At 34.8% G+C, this 27,221-nt stretch overlaps 1 protein-coding gene across 1 annotated transcript in view; it reads right to left on the reverse strand.

The window, feature by feature from the left end:
• Positions 1-527: 527 nt before the first annotated feature.
• sorcs3a (sortilin related VPS10 domain containing receptor 3a) overlaps positions 528-27,221 on the reverse strand; it is a 255,180-nt gene continuing 228,486 nt past the window's right edge. Inside the window, exons 20-27 of the mRNA XM_079864633.1 lie at positions 25,581-25,714; positions 25,114-25,237; positions 21,541-21,653; positions 13,467-13,598; positions 12,300-12,399; positions 8,025-8,130; positions 6,766-6,908; positions 528-2,505 (exon numbers count right to left, since the gene is read on the reverse strand). Of these exons, the coding sequence (XP_079720759.1) occupies positions 2,447-2,505; positions 6,766-6,908; positions 8,025-8,130; positions 12,300-12,399; positions 13,467-13,598; positions 21,541-21,653; positions 25,114-25,237; positions 25,581-25,714 (911 nt within the window). The 3' untranslated portion in view covers positions 528-2,446. The remainder of the gene's footprint in view (positions 2,506-6,765; positions 6,909-8,024; positions 8,131-12,299; positions 12,400-13,466; positions 13,599-21,540; positions 21,654-25,113; positions 25,238-25,580; positions 25,715-27,221) is intronic.

Raw genomic sequence — 27,221 nt, forward strand, 5'->3', positions numbered from 1 at the left:
TCATCTTGTGTGAAACAGGCAATCAACTCCAATACAGAATGTCTAACCAGAAACTGAAACATTGCTCTCTCCATAAATCTGAGGTCAAAATCCAGAATGGCAACACTGAAGCATATGCAATACATCTTTACTATTTTTCTTGTACAATGCATGAATAATAATAATAATAAAAAAAACTATTTACAACACCGGTTTATCTACAGCACATCAATGAATCACTGTTTCGATTCGTAAAACACCCTCTGAAATGTATAGCAGACTGCGTCCAGTGAAGTCCAGTCTTCATTTCTATTATATTTACAGAATAAGGATATGAAATGAAAATACACTTGCTGTATATACAGAGAAATTAAAACTTGAGACTTATTGTACAGTTCAATGGTTTTTCAATCCCTGGGAGATGAGACACCTTAAAAATGTATGCAAAAGAACAAAAGAAAGAAATTAAATAATAATAAAAAAGCACTTCATCAATTATGGCAGTTTTTTAAACTGTTTTAAATTAATTTAAAATTCTAAATGGCCAGCTATTATGATGAATAAACATTATTCAAAAGGCATTCGTATTTGTAAGGCATTCACTTATGAAGCAAAATGACCACGTAACCCCTTTTATCTACAACAAATAAAGTCCAAAGTACAAGCTGAATGTAAAATAATTTCATGGAATGCACACGGACGGTACATTATATATATGAGGAGCTTACAGGAACTTACATTTAGCTGAAGGTATGTTAGATTTAAAGTTCAGTTTTATAATATTTTCAAGAAAGATATCAAGCTCTATTGTGTCTATGTTTGTATATCAAGAGATTTATACCACAAAACATTCTCAACGTTTGATATTTCATCGACTTTCAACTAATAAAATAAAAGCTTAGCCATAGAGATGTGATTTTTAATAGTATTCTCGCTTTATGGAAGTACAAAAAGCTTGCCTTCAAATTGACATTTTATCACAGTGCTTTTGGGAAGGTATCTCACTTCTTGACTGAAAAATTCACATTTTAGTCCATATCTCTCCGCCTTCTAAGGCGAGATAAATGTGTAATTAAAAGTTGAAATGTTTCAACAACTAACAATTTAGAAAATTGCAAAGCAGAGGATTGCTTACATGAAGGCAAAGCTGTGATAGGCCTTTTTACACCTGGTATTAAGATGCATTTTGGTCGATCGAATCACAAGTCACAAGACACATTGTCACAATTACACTTGGTGTTTTAATCCGTCTCTTTTGTCCACTTTCAACCACTTGTGTCCTGATTTCTTCAAGGGGAGGGTCTATGGGCGGGTAAATGTATGGGTTTTTGTTATAGATCTTTCGATCAAAATTAGCTTGCGCAATTTACATATGAACGTGCTTTAAGACAACAGATAAACATAAGGAGAGCAGCAGCTTTCGTTTCTGCTCTGACAGCTGCAAGACCACGCCGAACGCTGTGAGTGTGTGTTAGAAATCATGAATGGTGAGAGAACATTGTGCTTGGTGTGTTTTTTGTCTTCAAATCAAACTCGGGTCTCCAGCTGTCAAACTTTAAATCCCGTCTGGCTAGCGCGCTTCCCATAGTGTTCATGCATTAGGTCAGTAGATAGAGAGCAGGAGGTCTTTTGTGGCTGTTGAAAGCATTCGACCACGTGAGCGTTTACACTACGAAAGCAATTCGGTCGAATGCGTCACTGGAAGTGGTCGAAAGCGGACAAGCTCAAAACGTTTTAGACCCCGTTTACACCTGTATTTAGCGTCGTCCACTTGTGATCCGATCGAGCAAAACGCATCTTAATACCAGGTGTAAACAGGGCCATAGAGAGGGATTTAAACACTGTTGGCTTTTTTTTTTGTTGTTGTCTCAGCTGCAATTTTGCTCCCTCAGTTCAAGCTATAACAAATATAAAAATGAGATGACCAACTGAAGAGACCTAAAAATTAAGTTAATATAGCCACTAAAAGCACCCTTCACAATGTGTGAAAATCAGTTTGAACAGTTAAACAAACTTGGCATAAGTTGTGACCCAACAAAATCACAGTTTTTGAAACTAAAAGCCACCTTTTCCCCAATTTATATTAATCTGAAAAACTGACTCAGACTAACAAGCGTAGTTCAATGATGCACAAAGGAAATGTACTGAGAGAGGTTTAGTGGCTTTTCCCACAACGTCTGCGATTTGTTCTGTGATATTCAGAACGGACCGTTTGGAATTTCAAAAGTTGGTCAATTCCTAAGCATGTTTTCGGTGACTTGTACTGTAGTTAAGTCTATTCTTCTTTTCCACACAGATCGTAACAAACAAGACATCCATGCAAATCTGAGCTCCTTAGAAAACTATTAACAATGACAGTGTTTTGAAATTACAAAAAAAGCAAAGGAGGAAAACTGTCAACCTTTAAAATTGTGATACCTCTGTACACATTTTTACAATACACCTCCATCTTTTTTTCCTGATGTTTTCAGACACTCGTGCAGTTCGGGATCTCCCTTGTGCTTTCACAGGTGTTGATCACTCCACCTACGTGTCAAAGACAGAAATGACACATTAGCCTTCATAATGCAACAAATCAAAATTCACTATTTTCTCAACAAATGTCCTTAAAGCTGCAGTCTATAGTTTTTCCTCTTTGTCGGCTGTCAGTCGCCGCGCCGGTGTGGATACTGTCATTCCAACACATTCTCATCCTAGGGCGTCATATACTGACGCTTTTGACATTTCGTCTACATCGAACGCACATGGCACCCTTTAGCGTCAATATGAGACGCACAGAGCTTTGTTCGGTTATGGGTAGGTTTAGGTCTGGGGTAGACCGCTAGGCCCATATCTATCTGCGTCTCATATTGACGCTAAAGGGTGCCATGTGCGTTCGATGTAGACGAAATGTCAAAAGCGTCAGTATATGACGCCTTGGGATGAGAACGGGCTGGTCATTCGCAATCACAGATTCTACTTTTTGGAAGTATGACCAACAGAAGAATTTTTAATGTAAAATGTCATCTGACAAGTAACATCCACTTTTGTTCTGACCAACTAAGGGAAAAAAAGCATTGCAGGAAATCGCGCTGATTAAATCTAACGATTGCTTATCATATCACGTTAAACCGTGCAAATTATACTTTGTTCTCAAATGGGTAATGTTAACAACATCAGCATTGCGAGACTACATTTAATGCCCTTCCGATATTATCCTTGTTTTCGCATGGGCCTGGTTGCAGTCTCTTTTTTTCTGTAGCCACTCCGAAGTCCGAACGAAGTCTTTTGCGTTTTACAATGGGTGAATCTCCAGTTGTCACTGGTGATTGTCGTTTGAACCTTTCTGGTCCGCCATCAAATTGATAAATTTAATTATATCAAGTGCTGTGAGAGAAGGCTATAAATCTCCACCACCAACATCCTCACACGCAATATAGCCTACTAGCCGAGACTCTTCTTTATGTGTACAGATGTGACGTAAAGACGCAAAGACATGCTCGAATTTCCCGCGGAAATCCACCAGTACCACTGGAATTAAAAACATTATTACTATACCGTTTTGAATCGAGCTAAGGCAAGCAGATAGTTTTGAACACTGGCTGGTTATGTACTTGCTTTTTTAACCCAAAAAAGTTACAGAATGCAGCTTTAACAAAAGTGGTTGATTATACATGTTATTCAGGGGGGAAAAAATACTAAATTTAATAAATTTCTCCACCTCTGAAACAACTTTTCACAATTCAATCAAACCTCAATCAAATCTCAATATGATTTCAAGTTGATTATATGGATTTGCTACATGCATAGCGAATGCCATTTCACGTTATCTCTAAATGCTTGATTATATACCCAACTATACTCATCAATAAATGAACAGACTGAAAGTTTTCTAGTATTAGACTCATTAAAAATTTATCCTGGTGAAGGGAAGCAAATGAATGTAAAGCAGGCTGGAAACTGAACCATTAAGTAAGAAATCAAGCAAAAAATACTAATGTTTCATGTTGCATGTTTATTCATCACAGTTGTTGTTATCACACTGACCCCAATTTGACCCCTTTTATAGTTTAATCAGTGCTCTTTTATAATCACTGCTTAACAGCACCAATTAAATATTAATTTGCAGTTATTAAGCAATTACATGATCACAGAAGCATCCACTCGGGAAATAAGGACACTTGGGCCCAATGTAGATAGTTCTCATTAGCATGCATTAAGTGTCAGATTATAAACTCTTCTGATGTTTTTGTTCTGATAGTTTTCACTGTGTAATTCTGAAAGCTTACTGATTCATATTTTTAGTGGAAAATGGAGCGTCACAGAAAATCTCACCACCGCAACAGTAGTTTTATAATAGTACACAGGTCTGTGACTCAGATGTTCTTGAGGCTGAAAATTACTACACCTGAAAAAAAAAAAAAATCTTTTCTTTTTTTCTAATTCTTAAAACCTATTAAGCCTAAGAGAAAAAGAAAAGTATTCATGTTTCCTGAAAAAGTCATGGCAACACATATTTTTACATTACTTTAACTCATTAGAATAATTCAAGCAATTTCAAGTTATACAAGATTCAACTAAATGTTTCTAAGTCCGTTTAATTTAAGTTGAAATCTCAAGTTATCAGCTAATTTATTTACTCTTAAAAAATGAAGGCAGCAACTGAACTTTGCCTTTAAAAAGTTAAATAGTCAACAGGTGAATGGGATCATTAATCAAACACAATGGGAAACTAAGGCTGTGTCCAAAATCACCCCTATACTCTAAATAGGCCACTGTTTGAGGGGACACCCATTTGTAGTGGTGTCCGAAAGCATAGTGGACATTATTGAGTGAACTCATTCAATCCCACAATGCACCGCAATTTATATACTCTCAATGGCTAGAGAATACCCAATTTTCCAAACTGCTGGTCCAATGTGGGTACAGCGTAATATCATACTGGTATAAATTCATTTTTAATTGATTATAAAAAATTTTAATCAAGGTTTATGCATGCTAGTTCCATGGCAGAGTATGAAGGTAAAAGAGCAGCAAAACTCGAGAGCACATAGATGTGAATTTGAGAACTTGTACAATAAATATTCGTACTTGTACGAGAACATTTACACTCACAGCTCCAATGTGAAAACCTGTAAAATAAAAATCCGAAGTTGAATGTTGAAATTTGCACTCGCAGACAATAGTCACAAACCTGTATTCTGAATTTGAAGCTGCAGACAAGTAGTCACAAATGTGTAAAATGTCATTCACAGAAATACGACGACAGACACAAACTTGTAATATATATTTGCATTTAATCTTACATTCACAGTACAACCTCAATTAGGCACTTGCAACTTCTCAAATCTGTCTCTGCAATTTAAAATTTCGCGCCTTGACCTTTGCTACTCTTTTCGCGATATATATTAGGTGCAAAACTAACATGTGCACTTCAAACTCAGAGACGGCGAGAGAGGAAGGGGGGAGGGAGCAGGGGTGTTCAAAGGAGCCGTTTTATTGGTTGGCGCCTAGCCAATGAAATGGGACTTCTATTGTACGCGATGATGTCACGAAACCCGCGTCCTCGTGGACGCTCTGAAATGCTAACATGGCTTAATGCATTAGACTGATATTAAAAGAAATAAATGATATTATCAAACTCAGTAAGCACCATACTAATAATGCATACTACAGAAAAGCAGATGAGCACAGAATATGAACACAACGCGTTTAATTGAGACAGTGGTATTAAAAGACCAAACTCAGGAAACACCATACAAATAAAGTGTACAGAAAAGCAATTGAGCACAGAATATAATAGAAGTCCCATTTCATTGGCTAGGTGCCAACCAATAAAACGGCTCCTTTGAACACCCCTGCTCCCGCCCCCCTTTATCTCTCGCCGTCACTGAGTTTGAAGTGCACATGTTAGTTTTGCACCTAATATATTGCGAAAAGAGTAGCAAAGGTCAAGGCGCGAAATTTTAAATTGCAGTGACGGATTTGAGAAGTTGCAAGTGCCTAATTGAGGTTGTACTGCGAATGTGAATGTAAGATTAAATGCAAATATATATTACAAGTTTGTGTCTGTCGCTGTATTTCTGTGAATGGCATTTTACACATTTGTGACTACTTGTCTGCAGCTTCAAATTCAGAATACAGGTTTGTGACTAGTGTCTGCGAGTGCAAATTTCAACATTCAACTTCAGATTTTTATTTTACAGGTTTTCACATTGGAGCTGTGAGTGTAAATGTTCATGTACAAGTATGAATATTTATTGTAAAAGTTCTCAAATTCACATCTCTCGAGTTTGCTAAGTTTCAGATGATTATTAAACGGCAAGCACAAACTATGCAAAAGCCCTTCCGGCGCACTCAGTGTCCAAATTCACTCACTCGTTTTCATTCACTCCTTCAAGTGGACTATATTAGTGGAGTAATATAGGGAATAGTGAATGAGGGTATAGGGACGATTTTGAACACAGCATAGATCAAACTTAGAATGACACAAACAAACGCACTAAACAAAACCGTGTCCAGCCGTGTTGACTTTTCCAATTCCTGTGGATTTTTTTTTTTTTTGTGACTAACCGACTTTGGTCGACTAAGCCTTTTCTCGTCGACTATTAGGGGCAACCCTAATTCAAGTATTTTTTTCTACTACATATACATTTTTATTTTTATGTATACTTTTTATTATAAAAATGTCAGGTTTATGCTTAAAACAAGAATGAGAAAAAAGCTAATTGACAATGCAGTAAGAAAAATATGCATTTTCTCTGATGTTTTTTAATAATTGATTGATTTTCTAAGCATTTCACTCACGTTTGGCACGGGCCTCCAGCTCTTTCTCCATCAACTCACTCAGGGTGATTTTGGGTGTGGCGTCACTCTGGCCCACCGTATTGATCATCTCCTGCTCTTTCTCATGGTTTACCTCCGCGTAGATGTTAATCCAGGGGATTTTTCTGCACAAGTTTTTGTTAGGAAAACAAACAAACATTGTGTTTAAAAGGTGTAGTGTAATTTCTGTGCACCACTAGTGCCACCAAATGGAATTGCAATCTGTTCTGTTTGAGCAGATATTTAGAAATCAAAATCATCTCAAATCAAATTACCAAAACAGACAAATGTGAACAAATATGTTTGATTTTGCGCCCATTTCAGTAGCAAATTGGCATAACACGCATGACAACACAAGGTAAGGGCTGTGCACATGCAAACTTGTTAATCTGCAATATAACAAGTTGTTAAATACTATGTGAGTGCAAGTGCAATCCTTCATTGTATTCCTGAAATAATGATTGCTGAATATATTTAATAACTTCTGGAGGAGAAGTTGCACAGGCAATCAGAGGTAGAGAGAAGCAAGCAGCGTCTCGATAACGCTGTGACAAACCCGGAAAAAATCACAGCAATGTATTAGTAATTCCCCCAAATTCCATGGTGTACTTTTCCAACACACAAACCAGACTGTAATGTGTTTGCCATTTTCTGAGCTCACTTTTCATTTTTATGAATTAGAAATGCCGCCCCCCCCACCCCACCCCATTTTTTCCTCTTCAAATTACTATTAATTTTGTAAGCTAATTGCTTTGTTTTTCCAAGTGTAACATTTCCATAAATATGCTTCCTTTTTAAATTACTTGGGGGGTGAAAAAATATATCCATTATTAATGATTGTTTCAACATTTCCCTGAGTCTTTTCCATTTGAATTATTTTGAGACCAAATAAATTATTCAAAGCATTACAAAACAGTTTTCCAGTAGAGGAACCACGGCTGCATATTAAACAATCCATTGATATTTTCCTGCACTTTCACAGGACACTTTTTTTTTTTCCCCAAATGTTTCTATCATATGCAAACTAATAACTAGATCTCACAACTATCATGAGTAAAAATAGCACTGCCTGATGCAAAGGAAAAGTCGCTCCTGATACCGTCCCATCAAATCTTACTTTATCTTTATATATAGATAAACAGAAACGAGAACTATGGTGTGCATGAAAAGAAATGAAGTTCAGTTGCTGGAGTCCTGGTAAAAGGAATGTGTCATCATAAAAACTGCTTGCATGGATATACCTCTTAAATTTGTAGATGAGAAATACAGCTAAACCCAAAAACACCACCGACAGAAGCATCAGCATAGCAGAACTGCTGTGTCTTGGGATGGAGTCAACCAGAGGAGCTGCGACAAAGACAAAAACAAGAGTTAATGCACACCGTCTCTTTTTTATAAGAAAAAAACAAACTCATATATCTTTCAGATCTTGCTTTATGTGTACAATTCAATTGTTGGGTCACTAAGATTTTTTTTTTCTCTTTAAATAAGTTATTATTTTTATTAAGCTAAGCTTTTATTAAGCTTTGATCAATTAAATTGATCAAAATTGACAGTAAAACTTTTACATTGTTACTTTTTTATTTCAAATAAATGCTGTTCTTTTCTACTTCCTATTCATCGAAGAATCTTAAAAAAAAAATATATCATGGTTTCCACAAAAATATTAAACCCCACGACAGTTTTCGACATTGATAATAATAAGAAATGTTTCTTAGAGCAGAAAATCAGGATATTAGAATGATTTCTGAAGGATCATTTGACACTGAAGACTGGAGTAATGATGCTGAAAACACAGGAATAAATTACATTTTAATGTACATTAAAATAGAAACCAGTTCTTTTAAATTGTAATAATATTTCACAATATTACTGTTTTTACTGTATTTTTGATCAAATAAATACAGCCTTGGTGAGCATAAGAGACTACTAAGAGAAATCTTACTGACCCCAAGAATTTTAACGGTAGTGTATATTTTCAAATCTTTTATAGCTCTTTTAATATAACTTATTATATATAGGGCTGTGATGGTGGCAGTTTTTTTTACCACCGCGGTGGTTAATGGACCAACTACCGGCAGTGGTGCGGTGGTTGGGGGGTTGTTTTGAAATAATAATTTAAAAAAATGTGTTTATTTGAGCAAAAAAGTGTTTATTTGAGCAATTCCGTCAAAGAAACAACACACTAAAGCCTATAAAGCATTGAAATAAATATCAGTAAATAATGGTAACTTAAATAATATAATAAAGTTAAATCTATTTAAAAAAAAATTTGTTTTATATTTCCATACAAAGGCGCGTCATATAGCCTACCGCTCTGCGCTTTGAGAGGGATGTTGGACACGAGCAGGAAAGAGACCATCGATCTCTCTTCTGATATCTTCATGTTTTCTACTTGTTGTAAATGGTCTGAAGAGCGAATTTTATCCTCCACAAGGGCAAGACATTTAGGCTATGTTTGATTTTGCGCTGCCAAAGCGAAACTAAAATCACCCGCGCGTGTGAAACGCGGTTTACAAATAAACTTGACGCGCCTTACCATGTCTAATAACAAGCACAAACTGTGTTAAAAAGAATTCGACGTGCAAGTAAAAATGTAGGCTACAGTAAAGAATACGAATATAATAGGCTTAATTAAAAGCGAACAAAGGAAGAAACGTTTATAATCCTCTTAGAAAATGGGTGATACGCGACTGAAGATTTGGAAAAAGAAACAAGAGATTCCATGCAGGGATGAGTCACGATTTTTGAATATTCGATTATTTTATTCAATTATAGAATATCGAATAGGTTGTGCGATTATTCTCTAAAATAAAATCTCCATGTTTTAGGTGCTGATGCGGTGGTGACGCGTTCATGTAACCAGAGGGTGACGCTGGCAATAACGCACATAACAGCTGTCACAAAGAACCGGCAAAAGTAATGATTATGAATGTGTCAAATATAGCAGGGAGATATTTTAATTGTTTATTAATAAACTAGTGTTTTCTGTGTCAGTGTCGGCTGCAAAGATTAAGTTGGCGATGCTGACTCGTCATCTTCGCAGTGAACGCGCGTATAGAGAGAAATGCACACTTCATACGGATAAGCAGAGTAGGCTAGTCGGTTTCTTTTCGTTTTGAAAATTGTTTAGTTTAAAAGTAGATAATTCAAGCTATCTATATGGAATAACTAATGGAATATTGTTAAATTTGCTGATAATCGGGTGACCAGATCACAAACCAGAATTCAAAGCCGACAAAGCTTAAATTTATGGGCTCACGCACAACTCTCTCATTCGTCATGAATCCCAATGTTTCCATGGCTGCGATGTGACATTTATTTGCTAACCTATTATTTCTTTTGTAAACAAAGCTTTGTGCTTCACTCGTGTCATAATATTAATGTAAAACAGCATCCACATACAAAAAAATTGTTTAGACTGACCACCGCCGGTGCTACTCAGTCAGCTGAACTGTGGCGCTTTACAACTGCGGTATATAATTTATATAATATATAATTTACTCTTTTACTGTGTCTATATATATAATATCACTTTCTGAAGTATGTAATTTTTGTGTAAATATTAAAATGCTTTCTCCTATTCCAGCTTAATATTCAGAGAACAATTTGCTTTCAAAACATTGCTGTGTTTTAGCATCCCAACCCATCAACATTGTCTCAACCAATAGTGTGAGTTTGGGACTGTCTGATGGTTTGACCAGTGGCGGATGGGAATTGTTCGAGAAATGAACTCGAAAACAAAACCTCCTGGTGATGCAAGTGGAATACTGTAGATACTACACACTTCAGCTTTTAAAAGACCTTTAATATACTATTTGCAAGAGGATTCACTGCACATTTTGTCAAATAACAATATCGTCTGAACAATATCCGTTTCAGAACAAAATGTACCAGTCTAAAAATGGCAATTCATGCAGATCTAAGACCTTTCATTTCAAGTGAAGTAAAGAACTGAACTTGAATCGCATCTCCTGTGACAATTTCCACAAAACTTCTTCCACTCTCCCAGAGGGACTTCTGCCAATTGTTGGCATCCCTTCAAAATTGTTCATTGGTGCTTTACACCCACTGACTGTATATTTCCCCCATGACTATGCTGTTGAAAGATAGCTCCATGAATCCTCTGACCTTTCCGAAAGAATCTTGAATGCTTTCCAGAACTTTGGCTATGAAAACGAGAAAAGAAATGGGCAAAGGAGGCGGCCAATGTTTTGCTGTAAAAATGGTTAATAGCACAGACCATGAGTCACAGTAAGAGAGCGTTTACTCTCTACTACTCAATGCTATTATCGCTACAAGAAATTAGTAACCATTATCACATGGGTGGCACAGAATAGTAAAGGCATATGTGGCACATGGCGGAGTACAAGATGGAGGATGATGAATTTAGGCTAAATTAGAACGAATTCAGTAAAAGCACCAGATATCTTTTTATTTAGGATTCTGGTTCCAATTCAAATTGTTTATTCATTTGGCCCATGTTTTATCCAAAACTTATTACAGTATTTTTATGTGTGTCTCCTGGGAATCAACCACATGACTGTTTCTACCACTTTAATGAAGGTAATATATTTCTGTCATAATTTCAAGTTCTCTCATTCATTCTAAGACGTGCAGAACATGCAGACTTTATATTTAAACAGCAGTTTAATAATCACAGATGTCCTCCATATTGTAATTTGAATTTGATTAATTGTACAAGCCTAATTTTTGATTTATGAATCCAATCGGTGGCATTCTTATACAGTATATCCGTTTTAATGACTGGGATCCGCAATTCCATCCATGATTTCTACATAACAAAAATCACAGGGCCCTACATATTCTTCTAGTTTAGCTATAGGAAGCGATTTCAGTTCATTTGTTACCTGAAATATTCCTTAGTGAATAAACAACACTATATTGAATCATTTTTGCCTGGATTATCATGCTATGAACAATGAGTCACTAATTAAACTGATTTAATGGCAATCATACTGACTTGCAGTTCAGTAAGTGAGTGAATGATTCAATGAGCTGAACTGAATATCAAGATTGAGATTCTTCATGAGTGATTTTGAATCAAAAGAAAATTTGGTTATAGTGTTTTGCAACAAGTCCAATCCTTTAAAAAAAAAAAATCTTATTCAAAAGCTGTTCCAATAAAACAAAAGACCAGAAAACCTACTTCTATTCAGGGGAGACTTTTTTTCTACGTTGAATGTGAGAAAATCTTGCAAGCCATGATTGCTGGAGAGCAATTATCCAATTATCTTCCATAAGGCTTTCAGCATCACTAGTGGAGTATAAAAGCCCAATCTTTCAACAATTTATAGTGCTGACAAGCTTCTGGTCTCAAAAAAGCAATCAACGAAATTACTCTAGGGAACAGTATATGGCACCCAACAGAAGCTAGAGTGGGAGATCAACTGAAATACCACTAAGGTAATCAAATAAAAGCAGTCGCACACTTCAGTCATCAACTAAATCATGCCGAAACAGCTACAAACAATATGTTTTCAACAGTCTGTTACCTAAAGTTAATTGCGTGATGTAAACGATGACCCGGGAGCCAGGTTTCAACTCGAACTCCAGCGAGATCTGATTCAATGCATTGACCAGGATTTCTGATATCTAGGAAAAGAAAACAGCATTCAGAACAGTTATATACAGACTTCAGAAATGCCAGGTTGCTTGCCATTTTGCATGTATGCAGTTGCTAAGGTGTTCTACGGTGGATTAAAAAAAAAAAAAAAATCTGTGCTGCATGTTCGGTAGTAGATAATAGCCCGTATGTGCATCTATAAACAGGATTCTGCACTCTTGTGAGTATCAAATACAGATCCTACTTAGACATTACAGTGGAGATGATGCACAATGTAATGTCTAATATCAGATTTTAATAAACTGCAGTGTGACACTCATCCACAAGCAAGCAACTTCAGACTATGCTGCGCTATATCCAGTTTCTGTCATGTCATGTCATATTCACTGTGTGTACTGTATGCAAAATTAGCATTGCCTGATCTTTATTTGAGAATATCTGTATCAGTGCGCACCGACTTACCAGATTATTGAGTGCACTGCACTGTTGGTTGGTTTACTTGCTTTTTGTTCATGATTTAAAAAAATCATTGCATTTTAAAATGCACCGAAAATCCATAAATCTGTTTATTTCTAAGATTTTTTTTAAATTGATCAAATTCTCAATTTATTATTAAATAATTATTTAAATTAGTAAATTATTTTAGAAAATATTATGTAAAACATATATAAATGTTACTGCAGAAATTGTTATTTACTATTGTAAATATATTAATTTATGTATTAAATGATCTGACACTATAACTATAGTTATAATGCTTTAAAAATCACTACTAATAAACATTTGACCCTCAAAAGTGCATTAAATTTAGAAGTCCCTACTGTAAATGTCCTAGTCATGTAAGCCTAATTAGACACTAGTATTATCACAGAGAAAATTTTGCATTTAAGGTGAAAGAAAATAGGTAAAAATGTCATACAATCCTCTTAGGGAATATTTTTGACGCATCGTCTCCTTTACGCGGTGACACTTACTTTCATTGTAGCCCCAGGTAGAAGCTGCTCTTTTATTCTGATAAAGGTCCATCATTCTCAAGCGCATTTCAACCTTGACCATTAATGTGAAACCGTAAAATTTGCATCAGATCACATCTAACCTGCTCCAGATCCTCCTCTGTCCGTTTCCTGCCATCCGATTGGTTCCGAGGAGGAAGCAGGAAGAGTTCCGCAGCAGTCGGAATGCCAGGAAACACGGCCACCAGCAGCTGTTCTTCTGGAACGTCAGCGACCTGGACAAAACAACACTAATTACATAAGCCTCAATGATTTATATGTTACCGTCTCCTGCATTTATGAGGGTTACATTAATTTTAAACAAGGCTGATGGCTTCCAGTAAATCAGATTTGATGTATACAGAATGAATCCCGGCCAAGAAATTATTAGACGCAAGCGGTTATACACACATTGAATTCCTAAAAACCTCAATCAATATCTTTGTCAGAGAGCCACTACAAAAACTCAAAGGTCTAGACGTTATGGGCTGCCGCAAAGCCAATAAAGGGAAGCCCACCATGTACTCTCCTAGAGATACTCACTAAAGGCCATACCCCTCATAAAGAGGAAATTATCCCACCTCAGGTAAATAATCTTTGTTTTATCTGCCACTGCCACGCAGGGCTCAACCGGTTATAAAACAATAGCTCAAGAATAGACAGCCTGAGTATAATTTACAATGAGCAATGTGTCCAGAGCTGAAGCAGTCTTACGAATCAATACTCCGAGTCTAAGTTTGGACTCACCGCTGCAATATTGGAGAAAAAAAAAAAAAAAGCCCTGGGGCTCATTGAAGGATTCAGTCTATGTGCAACTGCTACTGATATTCCTAATGATTAATGCACATCTCCAAACTCCAGCCTTTATTTCTTTCTCAACACACACGCCTTCCGTTGGCGAATTAAGGCCTAGAAAGGCAATTAGACAGCAAAGGAGAGACATAACGTTGCAGGGCTCTTAATTACACCCTATAATAGCTTAAGAGTCATTGTTGTAATTAAATCTCTTAATGTCAAAACATTCTCTTCCCAGACCGAAGAACTGTGGAATAACATTAAAAGGCACAGACGCAATAATTCATTATAGTAGAGGACAAAGTTGTTATTAAAGAGGTTGTTTAGACATCTGTTGTGTTTTCAGTCATTGTAGTCCATCTTTCCCCATTTAAGTCCATTTTTGCTCTAATATTGACTCTCCACCAGAATGCAAATAAAGCTTTACAGGCAAATTTAAACAATTCAACACTGTTTATTTACAACTTGTTCCAGTGTTTTTCATTCAGATGTATAGTGCTATTAAAAGAAATGCATTATTGTCATCTTTACAACAGAGACCATCCATTGTGTAAATGCTTCCTTGGACGTAAAACCATCAATGTGAAAGTCCTTTTTTAGAGCACGGGATTCACAGATAAACAATTTACTGAGAATTACTATAAATGAACAAATAAGCACAGCATGAGCTGTTTTTCTTTTTGCTGAAGAATGTGCAGACGTGCACTCTGGACATGCTAAGAGTTCATAATAGGTAAATGTGGTGCAAATGGAAATGCAGTTCCTCCACATTCACCTCTATATATAGGCTGGAGTTTGAAGAGGAAAATGCTTTCCTGTTACTGGACAAACTACATTTACATTTGCACCACATACAGATATATTTACCAAATATTATATATACATATACATACACTACAGTTCAAAGGTTTGGGGGTAGACTTTTAAAAATGCTTTTGAAAGTCTCTTTATTTGATAAAAAATACAGTAAATACAGTAATATTGTGAAATATTATTACAATTTAAAGAAGCCGGTAGAAATTTGAATATATTTAAAAATGTAATTTATTCCTGTGATGGCAAAGCTGAATTTTCAGGATCATTACTCCAGTTTTCAGTCTGTCGAAAACAATTGGGCTGTTTAATATTTTTGTGGAAGCATTTTTTATTTTATTTTGATTCAGGATTATTTAATAAACAGTGAAGTTAAAAAAAAATCACATTTGATCAATTTATTGCAGCATAAAAGTATTAATGTCTTTAAAATAAATCTTACTGAACCCCATCTGTTTCCGTGTTTTATGGGGACTTTCCATAGACATAAATATTTTCATATGACACAAACTGTATATTCTACACTGAAAAAAGTGTTTACATGATTTAATCATGTAAATCGGTCCCACATGAATCAACAAACATAGTTAAACAAACATAATTTGTTCATGTAATTTCAACATTACGTAATTAAGTCATTTTTAAGAGATCCAATTAAGAAGTGTCAAAGTGATTGTATAGGTTCCCAGACAGAATGAATTTAAATTTAAAATACTTTTGTCACATGACTGAATAATATGATTGAACTAGCTAGCTAAAAAAATATTAGTTAGCAATATTACCATGCCACGTGCTAAGCATTATTCCTTGAGCAAAGCAGAAATAACATGCACTGTACCAGTCCGCAGCCAAAGCAAATGCTCCACTCTTCTCCACAATGGAGATTAAAACAGTTCTAATAATTCCAACATAATTGAACATTAAACACTGTTAAACACTATTAAGTCTCCCCCTTTTCTCGTCAAGCTCAAAAACACATAAAATAACACTTAATTGCAACATTTTGACTCTCCTCATTAAGAGCCAATCAAAGCATGCTGGGAATTACAGTTTCAGCAAAAATTATTTTCAAGTGCTTGATTGGTTCACATTCACTCTAAATAATTGAATATAGTCGACTGCACATTTTAGAGAATTACATTAATTGAAAGCACAAAGAAATCAAGTTTAGAAGAGAAACACAATTTTGTTGCGTAGATAGCAAATAATATGATTTGAGTAGATTGGACAAAATGTTTTCAGTGTATCCCCTGTTAACGTTTGTAATACGTGTGTGAATTTGGGAAGAGGGATACTTGGGTATGTTATGTGTTGTGTACTTGCTCTCTTCTTTCTCTCTTCTTTCTCTCTCTCCCTTTGGCAGGCTGCTAATTGGGATCCAGCTGAGTGAACGTCACAGGGATCCCAAACATAATGGACTCATTGCATTGAGCTTCGTAACACACTTCCCTTTTGAAACACAACTACGGTAATTTATTTATTTACGGTTCTGTATCTACGATTCACGTCTTTTCAATGTGCTGTAGTCACCTAGTTGACTAAACGCCATCTATCTATCGATCCATCCATCCATCCATCCATCCATCCATCCATCCATCCATCTATCTATCTATCTATCCATCTATCCATCCATCCATCTATCTATCTATCTATCTATCTATCTATCTATCTATCTATCTATCTATCTATCTATCTATCTATCTATCTATCTATCTATCTATCTATCTATCTATCTATCTATCTATCCATCCATCCATCCATCCATCCATCCATCCATCCATCCGTCATCTATCTATCTATCCATCTATCTATCTATCTATCCATCCATCTATCAATCTATCTAGTATCAATCAATCAATCAATCAATCAATATATATATATGGGCTGTCAAAAGATGAATCGCGATTAATCGCATCCAAAATAAAAGTTTGTTTTTAATAATATATGTGTGTGTACTGTGTATAATTAAATTTGTATATATAAATACACACACATGCATGTATATATTTAAGAAAAATGTGTTATTTATATATATAAAAAATTATATTTATATATAATATAAACTATATAAATATATATACAGTATATGTATGCAAATATTTCTTAAATATATACATGCATGTGTGTGTATTTATATATACAAAATAATTATACACAGTACACACACATATATTATGTAAACACAAACTTTTATTTTGGATGCGATTAATCGAGATTAATCTTTTGACAGCCCTAATATATTTATATATATATATATATATATATATATATATATATATATATATATATATATATATATATATATATATATATATATAAATATATATATATATATATATATATATATATATATATATATATATATATATATATATATATATATGTATGTATGTATGTATGTATGTATATATATATATATATATATATATATATATATATATATATATGTATGTATGTATGTATGTATGTATGTATATATATATATATATATATATATATATATATATATATATATATATATATATATATATATGTATGTATGTATGTATGTATGTATGTATGTATGTATGTATGTATGTATGTATGTATGTATGTATGTATGTATATATATATATATATATATATATATATATATATATATATGTATATATATATATATATATATATATATATATATATGTATATATATATGTATATGTATATGTATATATATATATATATGTATATGTATATGTATATGTATATATATATATATGTATATATATATATATATATATATATATATATATATATATATATATATATATATATATATGTATATATATATATATATATATATATATATATATATATATATGTATATAATTTTTACACTTTCTTTTTCTCACAAAAGGACTCACTTTTCAATGCAATTGCAATGAATGAGGTCTGATGCTATTAAGCTTTCGTCCCCTCTGGATGCAAAATATTGATGTCACAAGTGCTCAGGGATCCCTAGTGCAATGAGAGTCACACTTGCATCATTTCCTATTGTCTCCATTACATCAATGAATGTGGAGAAAAGCCTAAAATAATAAAGACAACTTATCATTGGTACTTCTTTCAGTATCAAAGTGTTTGTGATGCAAGTCCTGTGTTGACTGAGGCACTGGCTCTGCCTTTAACCCCTCTATTCTCATCTCCTCAGGCTGTTAGAGCGCTATCGCCCCGGTGCACCAGAACAGACAGCCGCTCCACTCACCTCGCATGCCCACTGCCTCAAACAGCCATCTTAAATGGACCTTGACTTTGATTATGTCTGAGCCTCGCTCTCCCTCTCTTTTTAATACACTGAGCTATTTATCATCGGCAGTATGGATAAAGTGTATCTGCTACCTCTAGGGCACTACGGGGTGTGTTTTATATGCGAGAGGATAAATGAAAGGAACGAGGAAAAGTGAGTCTCTTTACCATGAGAGCTCAATGTTAAGCCATCAGGCTTTGAACTTGATGTTGAAACAAAGGGGGGAAAAGTTGGAAAAGGACGGTTTTACTTCTGGAGAATTCTGGGTAAAGCCATTTGAGGCCAGGAACCCAGACTGGCAGATAATGAGAGAGAAAGAGCGCATGTGGAAGACGGAGGTGCGTGTTACGAGCATATGTGAGATCAGTAACCTCTTTGTGCTGAGCTATTCTGACCTTGTTCTCTGGCAGATTCCAAGGCTCTGTTCTGTATGAGGGAGTTTAGATTTAATTGAGATATTTAGGGATTGTTTTTGTGCATGTCTGAAATAGAGAGACAATATGAAAGGCTTGATAAGAACAGTTTTTTAAAACTGTAACAATATTTCGACAGTCTTTTTGATCAAATACATCAAATAATTATTTCAAAAGCATTTAAAAAAAATCTCACTGCCACCAAACTTTTTGTGTAACATTACAAAAAAAAAAAAAAAACGACTGCAAAATTATTGGGCATAAACAGATTAACCCCTCATTCTTCCCAAAGTTATATCTTATACCGTAAACATTTACAACTTCAAGAACAGTATAAACATCCCAAACGTATATAGCATACACATATTAAAATGGCTGGGATTCACTGCTACTTGGAAGGACATTGATATTGAGCTGAGACGGTCCCAGGGTTGGACTGACAGCTCAGGTACATGTGTCTGTGCACTGAGACGGTGTAGTGTTAATGCATCGACCAGCAGTGAGTTCAATCTCTCTGTCAGCACTGAGTCACAAGAGCTCAAAACAGTGCTGCTGTCCACACACACACACACACACACCACAGAGGGACTGTCAGAACAGCAAGCCTTTACACCACCCAAACACTTCCCTAGTAGACAATGAATTACTCCCGCTGAGTGCCGTTTGCTGGCTAGTTCACAAGAGCATTTATGCAAATCAGTTTATGCCGCCTACAAAATATGTGCTGAACACAATTCGCTTGACCTTGTGGGTCAGTTCTGAGTGCTAGGTGAGTACTAGATATAGCCTACTTTACTACTGCATCACTCCACCACTGTGATCTAGACATCTGAATTGGCTCTTCAAAATGTTCTTGTCTACATGTCTATTTTGGATATATGCCCTGTTATAACTTCTGCCGTGATTAGGAATAGGAAAATTGCACACAAACCTCTCCTTAAAATGAAGTTTAATTCACAGCCTGCTTTCTGCGGGCAGTAATGTTGTAACGTTAATTGCACCAGGAAAATAGGTGCTGAGTTTTGATATCTATAATAAGCCTAATTTACATATAAAGGACTTGTGTTTGTGCTGAAATGGAAGACAATGGCTTAATTAAAATACAGTGCAGTGCTATTTTAGTGCATTTAGCACCTGGTAAAGTAAGCTGTGGGTGGTTAGCAAATAAGATGCAGGATTTGGGGATGAAATACAGCTAACGTGGTGCAACTGTTTAGTGAATACGCCCCACTGTGTGATGAGGAACTCATTTCCTCCTGAGAGTCAGAGAGAGAGATTTTTCATATCTAAAATATGCAACCAAAATATTTGTTTTTCTTGTTTTAAGCATAAATCAAGGAAAACATGGTCAAAATCAATTTGCCAGGGAGGTAAGAAAAATAAATGTAATTAAGTTGGTCTTGTTGCTAGGCTGACTGTTTTCCCTTTTATCTAAATAACATAATATAATGGATTTAATAAAATATTGTTTTAAATGTAAACAGAGAGATTAAAACACTGCAAAACATAATTTTCTTAATCAGTATTTTGAGAAAGTATCTAAATTTATGCCACCAATAGTTTTTTAAGCATAAATTCAAAGAAAATATGTCAAAAACCAATTTGCCAATGAGGTAAGAAAAATACATTTAATTAAATGTCATCTTGTTGCTAAGCCGATTGCTTTCTTTGATGTAATAGAATGTTTAATCTAAAAAAAAACTTAATAAAAAAAAGAATTTAATAAATTAGGATTTAAAATGTAAATAGAAATACATTAAAAAAACACATCAACATGTATGGAAGCCCGTTTCTGCCATAGTTGAGTAAAAAATATAATTCTGTAAGTCATTGCAGAAACTTTGTCATAATTATGACTTAGTATCTCATTATATTGAGAAAGTTTCTCGTAATAATGAGAAACTTTCTCATAATTATGACTTAACATCTCATAATAATGAGAAACTTTCTCGTAATAATGACTTAATATCTCATAATAATGAGAAACTTTCTCGTTAACTCATAGTTTCTCATTATTTTGAGATGTTAAGTCATTATTATGAGAAAATGTCTCATTATTATGAGATACTAAGTCACAATTGTGAGAAAGTTTCTCATTATTATGACTTAAATAATCTTTTTTTTTTTACTCAACCGTGGCAGAAATGGGCTTCCATAGAAATGATATTTTTCTAAATTAGTATTTCTTTTCTTGTTTTCCAGTGAAAATAACCAACCAAATAGGATTTCCAAAGCATAAAACAACAAAAATATGGACAAAAATCAGTTTGTAAATGAAATAAAATGGATTAAAATTTGTCTTGTTGCTAGGCAGATTGATTTCTCTGTAATGGATGTAACAGAGGCTTTAATCACAATAATATAATAACATATTGAATATATATTCTATATATTCTATATATATATATATATATATATATAAATAATATACATAATAAGTACATGGATGTGAATTATTGATTTGAGTTAAATTATTTAATTCTTTATTATTTAATATATTATTTAATAATATATTTAATTTATTATATATATATATATATATATATATATATATATATATATATATATATATATATATAAGTGTGTATATTAAATAATAAAGAATTAAATAATTTAACTCAAATCAATATTTCACATGTACTTATTACCATCTAGATTTATTTTGTGATTCTGATTTTATTTTTAAATATCCTTTCTAAGGATATTTACTTATTGTGCCCAAAAACACAAATGTATTTGTTTTTCAGTGAAAGAGAACACTTAAGGATCAGACAAAGACAACAAGAAATATTTGACCAGGATCTCTGGGAGCTACAGAGATGAGCCAAGAAAAGACAGCGAGAGACAAGACGGAGAGAATAAATTCCCACTCACCTGAAGAACAGCCTTCTTAATGACCCGGCCCACATCCTGCCTCCACTCTGGGATGTCGGGGTTGGCCTCGTCCAGATTAGGAGAGAAAGATAAAAGAAGCGATTTGAAGAATTCTGTCACAGAGGGAGAGAGAAGCAGAGGCAGACAGACCCTTAATTCTTTCTCTCATAAGATGCCCAACACCTTCTATCTGCTGTGATTTGTTCCAGATGATTTAGTCGAGCTGTAGCAGAGTTATCATTACTGACAGGTAAGGAAAGGTTAGCGCTGATCACAAAAATGATTACAGTCTATTTGGCAGTTGCCAGAAGGGAGGTTTATGAAAAGCCTGCAGTGTCAGGAGACAATTTCCTGTAATTCTGAACACTCAGAAAGCAATGATAATACATATAATCTAGGGTTGTCAAATTGGTTAATCGCATCTAACATATATATATACATATATATATACATATATATATATATATATATATATATATATATATATATATATATATATATATATATATATTTTATTTTTTTATCTCATCTAACATAAAAGTTAGTGTTTATATAATATATTATACACTACAGATATACATACATACACACACAAACACAAATTTATATAAACAAACTTTTATGTTACATTTGATTTTACAGCACTAAAAAAGATCATATATATATTAGGGCTGTCAAAATTAGCACGTTAATAACGCGTTAACGCAAAATCATATTAACGGCACTAATTTTTTTAACGTGCGATTAACGCAGCGCGTATTTTCTGTTTGACCCGTGGCCCAACCCCTAGTTGGAGAAATGGAGATACACAGTGTTGCCAACTTAGCGACATTGCAGACCCCTTTAGCGATTTTTTTCCCTTCAACAAAGCGCTCAAACCTTATTTAGTTTCTGAGAATCTACCGGTACCGCCGGTACTGTTCTCTCAGCACGCGCGCGCACCTCTCGCTCTCTCTCTCTGCGTCTCGCGCGGAGGAGCAGCGCTTTAATTCAGTTAAGCACAGATATTATGTTGCTTCTCTATTTTTACAAGTATAGCCGAAATCAGAGCACAGATATTGTCTTTATCCTATGTGAATTTGATTTCACCAGACGACGGCTCAATTATCAGAATTTTTGTGCAGATTAACTTAACATCTTGGAAGGGAGAGCTGGTTATGTCTTAATGGGTCGCGTTTCAGTCACCATTTCAAATTCATTCCGTTGGTTGACAACAGAAACAGTAACATATACCAATGAAAACAGTTTTGTTGAGAATTTAGCTTCATCAAAATGGGCACAGAGAGAGACAAACTACAATGTAATAGGCTAATAAATAATAAATGTACATTTAGCATTTTCAGAAGAGCTGCCCTGTCATGCAAAAATCTAAACATGTTTGTGTTAGTAAATTGCTCAGTGCAAAGAAAGAGAAGTAATGGCAACCTGGTATTTTTTTTGTTCTTTCTATGTGTCTAATAGACATGAACAAGTTCTTTGAAAAACATCTGTGACCTTTGAAACATGTCTCATCCTTATGCTCTATATTGACTATGGTTTCAATAATAAACATACATTTGCATAAAGCATCTATATTTATCCATGCCCATGTTGATTAGAGTATTACAAACTTGAAAAGTATTCATTTAAGGTAAATTTAGAACAAATAAAAAAATGTGCGATTAAATGCGATTAATCGCGAGTTAACTCATGACAATATGCGATTAATCGCGATTAAAAAATTTAAGCGATTGACAGCCCTAATATATATATATATATATATTAGTGGTGGGCCGTTATCGGCGTTAACGCGCTGCGTTAACGCGAGACTCTTATCGCGCGATAAAAAAAATATCGCCGTTAATCTATTCTCCAAGTTGGGTTGGGAGCGTTGGGAGCTGGCTCAAGCTACACAAGCTATGATGACGCAATCTACCCGCGGCCGCGAGGAACACCCGGCTGCAACGCATCATATTCGTGTCATCTTAAGTAAACACGGCTGAAAGTGAAAGCTGGTGTAAAAGATCCGTGCAACAGCCATTATTTGGACTTGGTTTGTATTTAAGCCGTCCGATGTAGACTGTGTGGTGTAACAGTTCGGTAAGTTAACACACGACTAATCCGTTCTACCACCTCAAATTCAAAACGAAACATATCACTGAATACCAGCGCGCGCGTATTATTCCCAATATATCTTAGTGAGTGGTATAGCATATAATCTCTTTTTATTAAAAGCGCCCGATTTTAAGAATCGTTGTTGTGTTTCTTTTTAACTGAAAAGACATCAGTTAGACAATATTCTAATTTTAAATTTGGGGTTTCATAAGCTCCAAGCCTTAATAAACATTAGACCTACTTAAGTCTCTGCAGCTAGTGTACTTACATTTTATTTATCTGCAAAATTATGTTGTATACTTACAGTTTTGCACAATATATGTTCTCAAAACTACATACACCCTTTAAAAAAAAAAAAAAAAAAAAAAAAAAAAAAAAAAAATTACATTTAGCAGTTGTTTAGCAGGGTCTGTGTAACCTGTTCTGAAATGGTTTTATTATAATATCGTTATCGCAAGAGGCTGCAATGTACATCACAATATGGATTTTAGGCCATATCGCCCATCCCTAATTGATAGCCTATAGTAGTTGTCGATAATAACATAGGCCTACCTAATGTTGCCTACGGACAGTAACAGTACAGTAGTAACCTTTTACAGTCTATGAGTAGAACAGCTTTCTCAAGCAGTTTGTGATGCATTTTGGAAACAGGAGATGAGCACCTGGTCTAATGCGCCACCTGGCTTGAGAAACCCGTTCTCAAAGACTTACTTTTATAGTCATTATTTGGGTAGCACACATACTCTGAATGCCTTCGGCAGAATTCAAATGAGCCATTTTAATCTAGATTAATCTAGATTAATTTCAAAATTAATCTAGATTAATCTAGATTAAAAAAAATAATCTATGCCCACCTCTAATATATATATATATATATATATATATATATATATATATATATAATTATTGTTACCATAGAAACCATCTCTGTTACCATCCCCTGTGGTGAAAATCAAGTTTGTTATATTGTTTATATGTCTATGTGTCTAAATATGTCATTTTGGTGATCAAAGATGAGTTTTAAGGATACAATTATTAACTACAGGGGGACTTTAAACAATGATTAAACATACATAAGCCTATATATGTATATCATTAAAAATAAATTATCTTTGATTTGATTTATATATTTTTTTAAACTTTTTAAAAACACAACTGTGGGACAATTTTAAATTCTGAAAAATGTATGAATCCCTTTCACAAAATACATATTGAAATGTTTGTTTATTTCACACATTTTTTTAGGATTATTAAAAACACAATAATTCAGTTTTTCTTTTTTAATAATGCATTTTTATAGTTTAAGACAAAGTCTGGGTTTGGGATTGGAGTAAAACATTAACATAAACGCAAAAAGGCATTTGAAAAAGTAGCAAATAAATGATGCACGGCATAGTGAAAAGTTTCCAAGACAGCGGCATATATAAAAGAGAGAAAAAAAGTAGTGTCCCTACACCTGTCTTGAATGTGAACACCTACCTTGTATGGCAATGGTTCTGGTGTCCTGCAGTATCGAGTCCCCTGAAGAGACCTGAACAGTCACGGTGATCATGCCCTCTCTGCTGAACGTGTGGGAAATACTGCTGTCCAACGTAATTATTGGCTAGCGACACAAATGTAGTGGATACAAAACAAAAACAATCAATACTCAATACAACGGTAGACAAGAAATCACATTTTTGAATATATGTACGCTCTATGACTTTCTTAAAAAGCAAACCCTTTTAAAACAAATAGTGCCAACAGCTTAATTGATGTTTCATGGCGAACGAGCATAAACTAAAGAATGCATCTAAATACCACAAAAAAAAAAAACGACAGGAACAAGAACCACATTATTAACGGTTCATTGCTCCTGTTCTGTTTATCTTCCAACGTAAAATGTCTCGGAGGCCCTTCGCCCAACAAAGCCAGGCAGAAAATCTGTAATTAGGAGCTGGTTGTACCTCAGTGTTGTTCCCCAGCCACCAGAAATAGGTGAGCGTTCTGAAATGAGAAGGCCAGACCACTGCCGTCAGGTTCACCTCCTTATTCTTAATGACCACATATGGAGCCAACAGCTGAATATGTTCCACAGGGCCTGAAACACACACACACACACACACTGACTCAATACAAGAACAGCAAACATATTTTGGAAAATCAACTCGCCGGTGGCTTGAATAACTAGTCGACTATTTGGTCTTGTATAATTAGACCGCTTTCGGCTTCACCTGACCCAAATTGGACGCTGTTCAAACAGAGCTAGACGGAGTGCAAAGAAACAGGAACAGAACGCAGGGGTCTCGAGACCTGTTTTTAAAAGTTTTGGTATCAAGTATTTTTAACTTGGCACAGCATTTTAGAAACGCAACACTCGCAGTGGGACGCTCAAAAAAACAGCGCCAAGGAGTTAGTCAGCATGCGGATGCCTGTATCGGGGGCGTTTTAAGCATGATGAATTTAAACTTTTCCAAGAGAGTTTTATTGGGATAACTGTCTAACACCTAAAGCACAGAACGCTAACTAGGGTTGCAAAATTCTGGGAATTTTCAAAGATGGAAACTTTCCATGGGAATTAATGGGAATTTAAGGGAATTAACAGGAATTTATGGGAATAAACGGGAATAAACTGGGAATTTTCAAAGTTGAAGGTTAGCTCTTCATAGGGAACTTAAATGTAGTGGAGGAAAGTATATTTTAGCATAATCTTGACTAAAACAAACAGATGCCATTCAAATACACTTGAATATCCATGCCATTCCTCAATCACATGCACTTAGCACACTGCTTACTGCATGGCTATTGAGACCACACCCCCTACTGGCACTGTGCATGCCTCCATCACATGTACAGAAGCCCAAAGCACAAGACTATTGAAGGCACACATTTGAGCCTGTGGACTAAACAAAGTGAAGTAAGTTTTGATGATATTATGGGGAAATATATTGATTAAATGTTTAAATTGCAAATATCACATACAAATGTATTCATCTAGTAGATAGCAAGCTGATAGATTAGATGCTAATTAAGCTAGCATAACTTTATTTACCACATAAGTAGGGCTGGGCAGTATGATGGTATATATCGTTACCGCGGAAGAAAATGTCCAGCGTAACAGATTTTTTTATTACGTGTATACCGCAACATGTAAATAAGTAGGCGTGGTTAACTCACGTGCAGCGGGCGCGAGACTGAGACACTGATATTTGTCAAAGAAACATGAAGAAAGACCAAGAGGATCCACAAAAGGAATTTTGAAAACGTCAAAATTAACGTGATATTTTCGGGGAGGAAGGCGCAGAAGTCAACTAGAGCAGTGCAGCACACTGAAAGTTTAGAGAGATGCACATGCTCGCAACGGGGCTTACTTGACAACAAGTTCATATATCAATATTCTAACGAATAGAAATAACCTTAAATAATGTATCTATATGTCTCTTGTGTGTACAGTTACTTTCAGAGTGGACGCGCAAGCGGTTGCCATGGTAATGAATATTTCCAAAATTCCCCAGCTTAACTTCCCATGGAAATTTACCGGAAATTTTCCGCCCCTTTGCAACCCTAACGCTAACTGAAGCAAAAGTGCTAAAAAATGACAAAAAAGG

Source organism: Squalius cephalus, assembly GCF_949319135.1.
Source record: "Squalius cephalus genome assembly, chromosome: 2".
Taxonomy (NCBI): domain Eukaryota; kingdom Metazoa; phylum Chordata; class Actinopteri; order Cypriniformes; family Leuciscidae; genus Squalius; species Squalius cephalus.